Source organism: Agelaius phoeniceus, chromosome 2 (genome assembly GCF_051311805.1).
Source record: "Agelaius phoeniceus isolate bAgePho1 chromosome 2, bAgePho1.hap1, whole genome shotgun sequence".
NCBI lineage: Eukaryota > Metazoa > Chordata > Aves > Passeriformes > Icteridae > Agelaius > Agelaius phoeniceus.
In genome coordinates this window covers 27,036,987-27,050,103 of record NC_135266.1, presented here as the reverse complement: position 1 = coordinate 27,050,103, position 13,117 = coordinate 27,036,987, and the positions used below count along the sequence as shown (strand labels likewise).

At 41.0% G+C, this 13,117-nt stretch overlaps 1 protein-coding gene across 2 annotated transcripts in view; it reads left to right on the top strand.

The window, feature by feature from the left end:
• The window catches only part of RASA3 (RAS p21 protein activator 3), a 130,152-nt gene extending 118,334 nt beyond the window's left edge, over positions 1–11,818 (top strand). Inside the window, exons 19-24 of one of the 2 annotated variants that reach the window (XM_077173357.1) lie at positions 1,691–1,806; positions 2,739–2,821; positions 6,236–6,447; positions 7,165–7,268; positions 9,214–9,397; positions 9,980–11,818. In XM_077173357.1, the coding sequence (XP_077029472.1) occupies positions 1,691–1,806; positions 2,739–2,821; positions 6,236–6,447; positions 7,165–7,268; positions 9,214–9,397; positions 9,980–10,055 (775 nt within the window). In that variant the 3' untranslated portion in view covers positions 10,056–11,818. The remainder of the gene's footprint in view (positions 1–1,690; positions 1,807–2,738; positions 2,822–6,235; positions 6,448–7,164; positions 7,269–9,213; positions 9,398–9,979) is intronic. The other variant, XM_054654573.2, reaches the window with a different exon arrangement.
• Positions 11,819–13,117: the final 1,299 nt, after the last annotated feature.

Genomic DNA, 13,117 nt, shown 5'->3' with positions numbered 1-13,117 from the left:
TGACCTTATAACTTTTGTGACTTTGAATGCTAGTCACCTATCTCTGGAAAATAAAAGCACATTTTTCTCTTGGCTATGTCACCTATGAAGAATTTAATCAGAAATGTGCTCTTAGCTCTGCCATATGGAGTTTGCCTTTTCCAAAGAAGGGAGGCTCTGTAGGAGTTTGCAATTTTAAGTCACCTTTAAGTGTTGGCATGAGAAGGATTAGAAACTAACTTGAAGAGCATGTTGTCCTGCCCAAGGGTATCAGTTCTTCCTTTGAAATTTGCCTTAACATGGAATTATGAGGGCTACTGCCAATGGGCCTGGTAACAACCTGAATCACATGGTGTTATTAAATATTTCTCAAGTATTCCAAGAATAAGGACCAAGACAGAACTGTCTGACCATTTTAAGAATGAGAGATGTGTAACTATAACCAGTTTAAAAAAAAAATCTGCTGCTGAGACAGTCTTTGTCAGCTTTTGCCCACAGAGCTTGGAATGAGCAGCAGGCACCAGCCCAGCTGGTTACAAAATAGTTAAAATCTGAAAGAACTTGTGTTTTTGTTTGAGCTTTAAACAGACCTGTGGTTTGGTCAGATGTATTGTAGTTATTTGTGACTGAAGGTACCAGAAGCAAGAAACAGTATTAGCTGTTCTAAGCATTTTAGCTCTGTTATTGAAAAATCTTAAACCAGGTCATTTGCTGTTCTCTCTGTGTGCTCTTTGTGCTGTGTAGTGCCTTCCTACTTAACAAAAACTACTCTGTAGTAAGTAGTTTTTACCCACTCCATTATACAGTTCTGTATTTGGCACAATAGTTAATGTAATGTGTAGAGTAGCTGTTATCAACTCTCTACTGCATATGGACACACATTTTTATCTTAACAAATGTGATGCTGAGCACTATGAAGTCACCAAAGTCACATTGAAGCTTTTGGATTGACTTAGTGGTTAGGAAAGTGGTGGATGCATCACAGTTTCCCAGCAAACTAATTTCACAATAAACTCATTCAAGTTTGAAATTAATTAAAACTGACAACTCAGTAAATGAACACCCCTAATCTGCTGAAAAAGTGGTGGGGGTGCTGTACCTTCCAGCCATGAGATCACTTTGTTACTGAAATTGCATTTCAGCTGCAGTATCTATGTGCAATTGCAAATGAGGCTGTGGAACATCCTGATTTTGTTTCTAGAGCTTGAGAGTGATTAAAGCATGTAAGGGTACAGTCCCTGTGCTCCAGAGGCTTTACACCTGCCTTTTAATTATTAAACATAATCTAAACTTTTTGAGCTTTCTCACAGCTTAAAAAAATAAATGAAGCTTGTAGAGTCGACAGGTTGAGCTTAGCAGAGCAGTACTAACAGTGTTCTGCCTTTTTTCTGCTGTACTAGGAAACCATTTAGCTGGATTTGTAACTGCAGAAAGGACACAAACTGCAGCTCAGTTAACTAACTTCAAGTCAAGTTACATGTCTTGCCCCTCATCTAGATCTGGGAAAAGGACAGACCTAACTAATAGATGCACCAAACCTGTCCAAAGGTGACACTTTTCCTTGCCAAGAAAAGACCTCAATAATTAGAAAACACTCTGTATCCCCTCCTAAAGCTTTGCAAGTGCTATGACATATCTATATATATGCACATTTATGTATAAATCTCCATGCATAGGCATGTATTGTAACAATTGGTGCCCTGTTTACTAGGTTCATGATCAAGAGAGCACAAGGAAGAAAACGATTTGGTATGAAAAACTTCAAGAAGAGATGGTTTCGCCTGACAAACCATGAATTTACCTATCAGAAAAGCAAAGGTAACAAAGGTTTGCCAGTCTTGTTTTGATACATTGAAGCAAAGATTAAACATAAGGATTGTGTAGGAGTAGAAGACTGAGATCCAGATATGAAACTGTAGAAGACACAGTGCAGGCATGTCTGTCAGCCTCTATGTTCTTGCTCTTCTTTTAGTGTCTGTATTGACAGTTAGAGAAGCTTCTTGGACAGCACAATACCCTGTAAGTTAGCAAAGTATTTGATAATATTTCTGCAATATCAGTTACTAACATCATCTGTAGGTTTCACAGTTACCTAGATTGTCCTAGGAAACAAAACATACAAACCTCAAGCTGGAATTTGGGTTTGTATTGGACATTCTCAGATGTATCTCAGCATGTGCTCATAAATTCTGTATCGTGTTGGCACAACTGGATACAGTAGACAGGAATTCACCTGCAATCTTTGAACTTCAAAAACATGTGTTCACTTAATGTTGCCTAATAGCAAGGATTTACTTTTTTGCAAATTGTTCCTGTCTGTTCAGTAGTACACAACAAATACCACTTCCTTCCATCATGTAAGTACATAGGGAGGAAGAAAGATAAGGAAGTGTGTTCAGATCATGCCAGTCATTATTTCACACTCAGCTTTGAGATCTTGCATCACCACTAGTTCAGTTCAGCTGACAGGAATGATTTATTTCATTGTCACCTTTGCAGTAAATATACCGTGTCCTGCTGCAGTAATCAGTTTCTAAGAGGTTTGCTAGCATAAGGTAGTGCAGCTGAAAAGAGAAATGTGCTTAAGATAATACTTAAGGACCATGCTAGCAAATCCCTGAGGAGTGAAAGATTTTCCCTCTTTTCTTATGCAGTCAAAATGATCTTCAAAGAGACTGAATTAGCCCTTGGAAAAAGGGCAAAAGGTGAAGATGAGTTGTGAGTAAGTGGCTCATTATCTGTGTGTCTGTGTTCTGCAGGTGATCACCCTCTGTGTAGCATTCCAATTGAAAACATTCTGGCAGTGGAAAGACTAGAGGAGGAATCCTTTAAAATGAAAAATGTAAGTAGGTCATCTTCATTAATGTATTTGTTAGGCTGCTCCAGATCCAGCAGCCTAATCGCCTTTTTCCCTTCTGTAACCTGGATTGGGTTTCTGTTGAAAGATGAACAACCACAGCTGCTTGTTCTGTATATAGTAGCAGGAGTTTCCAAAAGTACAGCCCATTCAGATTCTTAACAGCCCAGTCAGCAGTCTCTGGGTTTCGTGATCTGCAGCACACTCAGTACTGAGCGCTGCTGATCAGCTGCCATCTCTGTAAGGTCACACACAGGTAAGATGATCGAGCCCCTGCCCTTTCTGCCAGGCCTCTCTGGTGAGGAGGAACTTGCTGCTTATAACTGTGAAGGATCACTACTTCTTTATTAGCTATTAGGTTTCTTTATTGGTTCATGGATTTGTATATTTATATTTAATTTGGGTTAGGTTATGTACCAAAACATCTGTGCTGTGCTGGTATGGTTTACCATTTTGGTTGCCACATTAGGGAATAAAATACAGCTGTATTTCTCGTGCATGGAACACTACTGCCAACTTCTGTATTGTGTAAGAACAGACTCGATCAGTTTGGGTGATGTTGGAAGCCTTTTTCATACACCTCTGCCTGTAAAGCTGAGTCCAGGCCTTAAAAAATTGTATTTAAAATTAAACAAAAAAAGAACTCAGGGTTTTTTTTTCCAGTTCCAAACATGCACCTACCACAGACTTACTTACACATATAAATGGTTGTGACTTTTTTTCTGCCTTTAAGTCCTTCCTGCCATCTACACTGCTTGTGAGCACCATGAAGGGCAGTGCTCAATCCTTCCGTAGATATTAGGTTCCTCAAACAGCTCTTTGTTAAAAGTGAAATTCTAGGCTCTTCAGTATTTCCCAGTTTTAGGTATGATTTTGGTAACATCTCTCTCTCTCTCTCTCTGCTAAAATGTGGAGTAAGTTTCTGTTCCACCTGCTTCTAGAACACATCTCAATTGTACTGTAGTTTGCTCTAGTGTTTATAACTCTACTACACAGACAAAAACCAACCAAGCTGCAAAATAATTCAGGCTATCAGAAGGCAGCTATAACATGTGATGAACTGCACTCTGCAAACTAACTTGAACTGAAAACAGCCACACAGTTGAGATAAAACTCTCACTGTCTGTAGAGAGGAGTGAGCTATAATTCTGTAACTTATGCTGAGTGTACTGAGCTAGACTGAGCATCCAAAATATGTCTGCATTGTGAAGATTTATTATTGGAAAAATGTACCTTCATTGTTAATATTAAAAAACTTGTGCGGTTTTGGTTGCTTAAATTCAGTATTACCTGGGAAATCAAGGTGACTACATCCATTCCAGAAAATAAGGTTCAGTCTTTCCATTAACAGTAGAAAATAATGTTACCACCTTCTTGTACTAATATATTCCTATTTTTCTTGCCATACATAAATAGATTACTGCAGCAAGATCAGAATTCTCAGAACACCACAGCAGATGTATTTGCAATGGATATTCCCTTGTGGGTGCCTGTGTGATAAAAATTCACATTTTGTATAAATACTCTCAGTGTATCTGTGCTCTAAATTGCACCAAGTGTGTCTTTCTCTCTCATGTTAAACCTGCCTGTCTGGCAGCGAGGCAAGTAGCCTTCGTTGTTCTTAAGCACAGTTTGGGAAATGTGAGGGTGGCTTTAAGTACTCTTTGGGTCTTCTGTGTTGTTTAAGAGACAACTGGTGGTTTTGGTAGTGTAAAGGTCTTGCAGCCACTTGAAATTCTTGGCTTAGTTGTGGGCTCCTCAGTAACTGTTGCCATATGTTGGATCACTTTGGTTGGTATCCCCTTACACAAAACCATACTCCTTAAATCTGTTCCTTGTTGCAGTGCAGGAGGTTCCATTTAGCCCAGCAGGACATTAAAATTCTTTTCCTTGTAGCTCTGTGTTAATAGAGAGTTGAACTGCATGCTCCTGTCTTCCATCCCAAACTCAAATTGCCAGTTATGGCCTGAAGAGTTTTATTGAAAGGACTCTTTGGTGTGTAATTGGCACTGTTGGACTGATCCCACCAAGCAGCTCCTACACTGCCATGGTGCATTGTGCCTTTCTTTCTAATCATTGTCTGATACCATTAGGGACTAATATCAGACCAATTGTCTGATACCAGTAGTGCTTCCCTGCTAAATCCAGGGAAATGATGGTTTAAATTTTCCCTTTGCTATTTGGCATGATGCACATTTGAAAGCATCACAAAGGAAGAAAGGACTGTGCTTGGTACCAGTCTGCAACATTCTCCCAACCAGCTAGGTGCAGAATTCAAGCCAGTCTTCCAGGCCTATGTAACAAACATAGGCAAATTTCCATTTTGTTGAGTCTGGTTTGTTCTTATTGTTTGGTTTGTTCGTATGGTTTTTGTTGTGGGTTTTTTGTGTGTGTGTGTGTGCACGTCTCTGGTTTTCTTTTTCAAACAGCACAATGAAACCAGCTGTTTATAAAATCGTATTCCATCTGGCAGTGTAATGTCTAATGATTTGAATAATTAAGTGAAGAAGTAGAGGGGAGAAGGATAATTTAGGCATACCTGTAAGAGAGAAGAAAATGCACTAAAACTAAGTATTTGCAGAAGCTAGAGGAAATGAAGTAAATTTACCTTTCCAAAATTTGCAGCCAGGATCACTAAGATGAGCTTAGTAATCTTCAGTGTGTGACCAGTGTAATCAAGCAATAAGGCTGTGCATCAAAATGTTCCTTCTTCAAGAGGAGGAAAGTAAATACCCTTCTAGGTTGCAAGCTGTTTTGAACAGACAGGAGAGCTTTAGATAAGATTTTCGGTGGTCAAGCTGTAACACAGAATTAATGTGTAATTATTTAAACCATCTGATGTCAATCAAAGAGAAACAGTATTTCTGTGATCATCTAATAGCAGCTATAGTTGGGTGCAGAAGCATGGAAGTTACTAAAAGGCAATGGTCATGCTGAAAACAAGTACTAGAAGGACTAGAGAAATGGCAATACTAAGGCAAAGCTGTCGCTAAGGCTGGATCCAGACTCTCGCTTTTCTCTTTTCTGCCTCCTGCTGATGAGTGTTTCCTTTCAGGCCAGCACTGGGTTCCTCTGTCAGCCTTCCAAGACTTGGAGTTGCAGCATTACTAAAATTGCTTCCCTGAGGCTGACAACAAGTCTTGTTGAGACCCAAGCAGCAAGTTGATATTAGCTATTTGTAAATCATCTCCTACAGGAGTGGTATCTTATTCCTTGTACCAGGTGAAAGGTCTTGTTCTTTTAAGGGCACATTTGCTGCTTGCTTGTATTTGTGTTGAAATGTATTTATTGGTCCATTCTTTTATTATGCTGTGTTTTTCCTGCAATAAATCTTCACTCTGATTCTAGTCCTAGGTTCACTGACTCATTCTGGTGCTTTATTCTGTGGTTTATTTGCAGATGTTCCAGGTGATCCAGCCTGAAAGGAGAGTCCTGTATATCCAAGCAAATAATTGTGTGGAGGCCAAGGACTGGATCGATATCCTCACCAAAGTTAGCCAGTGCAACAAGAAGCGCCTGACAGTCTACCATCCCTCAGCCTATCTCAATGGCCACTGGCTGTGCTGTAAAGCTACTGCAGACAACACCCCTGGCTGCACACCCTGCACAGGGTAAGGGTTTCATGTGCCATGGCAAGGTGACTTGCAGGGGCACAGCTAACCAAGATTTGCCAGGTGTACAGGTGTTCAAAGGCCATCTGTTGGTATTCCTGATTCTGCATGTTTGGATCAATATGTTGATTTTTTAGAGTTAGAGATGGTGATAGGAGGTGACTGTAGAATTAAAAATACATTTATTTTGATCATCTGTCATTAATAAAAATGTCCAAAATCCATTCAATATCTTGTTTGTAAATTCCTGAAGCATTCATCTGCTGATAGATTTAATTCTAAACTGATCTTTTCAGAGGGCTGTTCATGCTCTCTCTTAAACAAAGATGTACTGTCTGGTTTGTAGGAAGTGATTTTCATCTAAACTGAGAGAAATTACAAGACTGTAGTGGTAGACTAAGATACAAGACCTGGGTAGTTGGAAGTTCAGTGCTTTGGCTCCTCCATCTGGTTGTAGCTGTCTAATTCACCATAATGGCTGGATACTGATACAGTCTTCTCTTTCAAGTCAGTGAAAGGGTGCTGGATAAATAGAGGCATAAATAAGTTTGAACTTTTCTTCTTTTGGGAAAAAATTGAAGGTTTTGAGCTCTGTTACACACAATCTGTTGGCTTTCATGAGAACTCACTTTTACTTTTTTTTCCCTGTTAAGTGCTTCATGTGCCATAATACACTGTTTAGCATATAACTTTTACCTCTCTTCCTGATGCTTACAGAGGCCTGCCAGCAAATATACAACTGGATATAGATGGAGATCGAGAAACTGAGCGCATCTACTCTCTTTTCAACCTGTATATGCCAAAATTGGAAAAAATGCAAGGTGAGGATTAAAGATCATTACATCTCCAATTCACTTACCAAGGCAAAAATGCCTGTGAGAAGTTGGATGTTCTGGCTCAACCAGCCTTGTAAATCACATCCTAGAACACAGTGGCCTTTATTCCACTTGTTTCCCCTTCTGCTGTCTTGAGGCAGTTGTGTGTATTATTTTTGGTGCAGTCTCATGGTCTGTAAAAAGTTCTTTGCGTACTAACAGTTGTTTGAAATACGGTCTTAACCACATCATCCTAAAATAGCATAGGCACAGGGCGTTGCTTGGAGCCTCTGAATTGACAAAGCAGAGCCAGCACTGAACCAGAGGTTTACTGATCCTGACAAGAGCTTGCACCAGCAAAGTTGAGGTTTCAGTGGAATATGGTTTTGTGTTAGCAGAAGTCCTGTGCACGCACATTCCCTGATTCAGAGCCTAAGAACAGGCTGGATACAAATGGTTTCTTTGGAAAGGCTCTTTTAGAATTACCCATCGAGGATGACCTGTGGATGCCTGCAAAATGTTGAAAAGTGTAGTTTTGGCTGGGAAACTTTCAGGAGCTGAGGGAAGAAGAGATGTGATGGAAAGGATAAAAGAAAGAAGGGACAGCAGAGGAAGTTGGTACTAGTAGGCATGCCAAGAGAAGTATCCGGTGTACGCAGTGCCAGACTTGAAATCTCAGTTTAGCACAGGGAGTGGCAGGGAAGCCTTCACTGTGGCACTGATCTTTAAATAGGACTTTATTTTATAATATGAGATAAGCCAGTGGTGTCAAACACACAGACTGAAAAGCACTTTAATCTGTTCCTGGCTGCTGTGCAATTGCAAACTCAAGATCCTCGCCACTTCCGAGCTGTCTGAACTGGTGCCCAGCTTTCCCCTGTTCCGAATCCTCTCTGCCAGAGCCAGCATCGAGTGTCAGTGCTGGGGAAAAGGACGCAGCTCTGGCACAGACAGTGTAGCAAGGGGAAGGCAGTTTGAAAGCTGAGACTGGGACAGCAGTAAAGCTAGAAGGAGAGACAAAGTAAAATACTCTTTTCCCTTCTTTTCCCTTCTTTTCCCTTCTTTTCCCTTCTTTTCCCTTCTTTTCCCTTCTTTTCCCTTCTTTTCCCTTCTTTTCCCTTCTTTTCCCTTCTTTTCCCTTCTTTTCCCTTCTTTTCCCTTCTTTTCCCTTCTTTTCCCTTCTTTTCCCTTCTTTTCCCTTCTTTTCCCTTCTTTTCCCTTCTTTTCCCTTCTTTTCCCTTCTTTTCCCTTCTGCCCCCACTACAGTGCAGGAGTAGATCACATGGGAACTCTGTTGCGAATGTTCATGTGTAATCAATGTCCAGATCTCTTATTCAGGAGGCTCCCTGCTAAGATCAGAAGCATAGAAGGATAACTTGCCTCTTTGGATATGTCATAAAGCAGGCAGCCAGGCAGTAGTTATGGCATATTCTACTTATGCTTATTGTATGAATCTTTTAGGGGTAATGTGGTAAAACACGACTACTTCAGCCTGTAATGTTTTCAAATTCAGCCTCTGGTTGCTGCCTGGGGGTGGAACCTGTCCCCAAAGTGAGTACTTGACTTTGTGCAGACCAAGCAGGCAGCACAGTGGCAGAGGCAGGCCTGTGTGAGTTTCCAAATGTGTGCATGGTGTGCAGATAGTGGCAATTGAGATTAAAGCATTGTCTGTGCAGCAAAGGACAGCTTCCCACCAAGCCAGGAGCAGCTGCCAGGCTTGCTGCCCCTTCTGTACAAGACGAGGAGGAGGGAATGAGCATGGGACACCCTCTGTGCCTCCCAACTGCCCAGCAAAACTTCTGCTGTTGATGTCAGCCACAGTTCTGTGGTGGCCATACAGAAGCAAACCAAGAAACTGTTTGAAGCCCAGACTGAATATTTTTAGTCTGCTTGTCTTGCTTTTTTGCCTCCTGCCTCATATCTATTCCTGTACTTCATTTTTTTTCTCCAGAGGCCTGTGGGAGCAAATCTGTATATGATGGACCTGAAGAGGAAGAATATTCTACATTCATCATTGATGACCCTAAGGAGACATATAAAACACTAAAGCTGATTATTGAAGGTGTTGGAAATTTAGAGCAGGAGCACGCTCAATATAAGAGGGATAAATTTAAGAAGACAAAGTATGGAAGCCAGTAAGTGCAATGGGTTGTACAAACAGGGGAGCAGTCCTGGAAGATGGTATTTCCCTTGCCTATGCTCTGGGTTTCACTGTATTTTGTCCAAAAAAGGTCCTGCAAATGCATACAGAATAGCACTGTGACTTAGTATTTATATCACAATATTTTAAAGCACTAAAGTGAATTTTTTAATGCTTGTTTTTAATGCAGTTTCATTCATAAAATTTAAATTTGGGTTTGTTATACTGTTGGTTTTAAATTTTGAGCCCATGCTGGTGAGCTGAGCAGTAGTTAATAGCAGAAGATAGATGTGTTTACCAGCTTATCTTGGAGTGTTGGTTTAAAAATGGAAAGAGTAATTGACACAGCCACATGACTGTATTTAGTGTACACATAAAGCATTCTGCATATGGCTGACAAAAGAGAGGATCAATTCAGTCAGTTCCAGCTCAAATAAAATGCAGTATTAACATTACAATTACAACTCTGAAAATCAAATTTAGGGAAGAAGTTCTGTGTGTTCCACCTTCTGTTCTGACATTTTCATGTCCTGACAGATGGCTCTATGTGTAAAACTGTTTTTTTCTTTTCTTTTAGAGAACATCCCATTGGTGACAAGAGCTTCCAGACATACATCAGGCAACAGTCAGAGATCTCAGCACATTCCATATGAAGTGCAAAGGAAATCGCAGGACAGTGCTGAAGGGTTGATTAGTGATGCTAAATAGCAAAACAAAAGGGAAGCCACACATGTAGCAAAATGTATGGATAAGTGTCAAGCTTACAAACTTTGAGACTTGGTAAATGTATTCTCTTTTCAAGAAACTGTTATAATAGTTGCTATGCACTTTATTCATCTGGTTATTGACAGATGATAAAACCCTGCCTTCTGGGCAGTTGTCATGTGTATTTTTAAATTTGCTTTGGTTTCTTGGAATCTAGTGATCAGTTCAATGATCAAGGTGTGTGGACTTCATCTTGACAACTCCCCGCAATTCCTTGTGTTTTGGAAACCAAGCATGCTGCTAATATGCAGCATTTTCTAGAAAGGTTGTTTGTTACTGTTTTTTGTTCCTGATTAATGTATATTATGGCACATCCCCTGCGTGCTCTCTTAGGAAAAGCTTAGTAACACTTTACTTTTAATGCCTGCATTTAGAAAAGAAGCAGAGAAAAATCCCTCTGGTGTAATCCTCTACATTGTAGTGTGTATTCTGAGCAGGCCAAGGAGCAGGCCTTTTGTTTTTACAGCAGTGTAATTTTTGCTAACTGTGCACAGTTTTTAATAGAAATTCAAATCTGAATGGTACTCTTGATATTTTTGAGATACGAAGTCATTTCTCCAGGCACATTCAGCAGACTTTGGATTTGAAGATGCAATCTCAGCAGTGTAATAAAACTGACTCTCATATATATGAGTAGGAAAGAGATGAACTCATGGCAGAGCTACATGTCTCTTACACAGTCCAGTGAATGGTGATCTTTGAAAGTCTGCCAACTGAAAGTAAAGGTAAGCTGATTTTGATGACCTTTTATCAGCACAGTGAGAAGGACAAATAGAATATGAATCTGGCAGCTGAGACATGCTGATTCCCAGGCACAAAAGTCGTCAGGTTGGGTTTTCTCTGAAAGGATGTTTATGCACTGGAGTCCATGCTATCCTAGTACCACTTGCTTTTCTGGAAAATAGATTTCTACTTTTCCAAAAATGTTTTTAAATACTTTTTAAAGGAGACTTGTTAAATGATATTTAGTATATTAACATGCATAGTGATAACTTGGTAATACTATGAGTATAGTAAAAATGGAATGAGCTGTGTATCTCACTAATACCAACAAAAGGAGAAGGAATAAAGATCTTCTAAATATTCAATGCATATTTATGTATGCTGTTTAGCTGTACACCATAATTTTTCTCTATGTAAGGGTCTGATACACAAACATCTAGCTTTGATGGCTTGGAAGCCTGCATGATGGACTTTAGGCCTCTCTGGGGTAGAAGCTAGTACAGGTTTTAAGCTGAGTTGGATCAGAAAGCATTGATCAGTTTAATGTGAAGATGTCTGTCTTTGCTTCATGTGTTAAAGAATAATTCTTAACTGTGTCCTCATTGCATCTGACATGATTTAAGATGGCTAAAGTACTTTGAATGCCTCTGTTAGTGATGTTCTTAGGAATTAAGTTTTGGTTTTGTTTGAATATATAGTAGACCACCTTCTAGTAGATGATAGATGATCTTTTATTCATCTTCACCCAGCAGACTGGGGAAAGGGAAGTAATGAAGCATTGCAAAGATGCATTTAGGACTCCAAGCTTTTAGCTGCCATGAACTGCAATTTTTAACATGTATTTGTAACTTAATATTGTTTATAAAATACTAATGACTTGTAATGTGTGTTCTACTTGCCAATTAAAGAAATGGTTTATTTCTGAGAACTGTGTCCATGTTTGGAGTCTTTTTAAATTCACAGTAGCCCCCAGCATGCCTCTTGGCACATCATCTGCTGAGAGTGGGGGCCATGGGTGGAGATCCTTGTGAGTGAAACCTGCCAAGTCCCATCCTTGCTCCTCATCCCATCCCCACCCACCCCTTTTCTTGTCAGCATTGCACCTGTGGGACTCTGCACTGAGGCAGACTGGGTATCTGAGCCAGCCATGAACTACCTTAGCAAAGAAAGCTTGCTCAGGTCAACATCTTGAACTGGTTCCTTGTGTTACTGCACAGTAACTGAGCTGAGACCATGTTGAAAGGACAGGGTGTCCTAGGTGGACTATATGATGCTTTTATCCCCAATGTTTTTGTTCTGTTTATGCTGAATAATAAGTTTTGCACCTTTAAGACTTGTTCCAGGGAGTGAAGGGGGGAGAGAAGAAGCAGCAGTTTGTTTTCAGACACTGCACTCACCCCTCCGCATTCCTGCTCCTGGACTGCGTTGTCTGCGGATGGACAGACAGACAGCGGGACAGAGCTCTCCTTTGCTCTTAGTTAGTTTAGCTAGCTGAGGCAAAGAAGTTCCCTGAACTGTGGGGTTTTTTTCCTTTTTCCCTTTTCTTTGGGTCTGTTCAAACCTGCTCTGGACTGAACACCCAGGGGAGCACCGGCAGCTCCACCTGTGGCCGGCTGGGCCAGGCTGGGGCCGCAGCATTTCCAGCACCGGAGAGACTGATCAGAGACTGAGTGAGCTCAGCTGCAACCCGGGGAGGGAACTTCCTGAGTTTGTCATCTCTTTTGGAGCCACAAGGAGTTTTATTGATTAATATTGTTTAGGTTTTATTGTTTAATAAACATTTTTTTCCACTTTTCTCCAAGGAGATATTTTCTCCCGGAATGGTTGGGGGGAGGGGCCGATTGAATCTGCTTTCCTAGAGGAGCCCCTTTGGAGGTTCTCTCCCAAATTTGCCCAGGACACAGGAGGAATGAGCTGAGCCCACAGCACCCTGCATGCCTATGGATTGCCTCATAGACCCATGGAACCACCACCCTTGTCCTGTGGTAAAGCCTTGGACTTGCTGAGGTCTCTGCTGTTCCTACTCCTGGAGCTTACCTGTCCTCTCGGGACAATCATGTGCACAGAAGTCTGGCTCTGAGGTATGGGCCAAGCTGCACACACTGGTTCTCCTGGGGAGTGTTCCAGGGAGGCTGGGCAATGCCCCCCAGGGTGGAAAGCTGCTGACTGGCACTCAGGGTGTGTCACTCAGCTCACGTTGAAGGTGACTCTCACTGCTGGGTGGGTG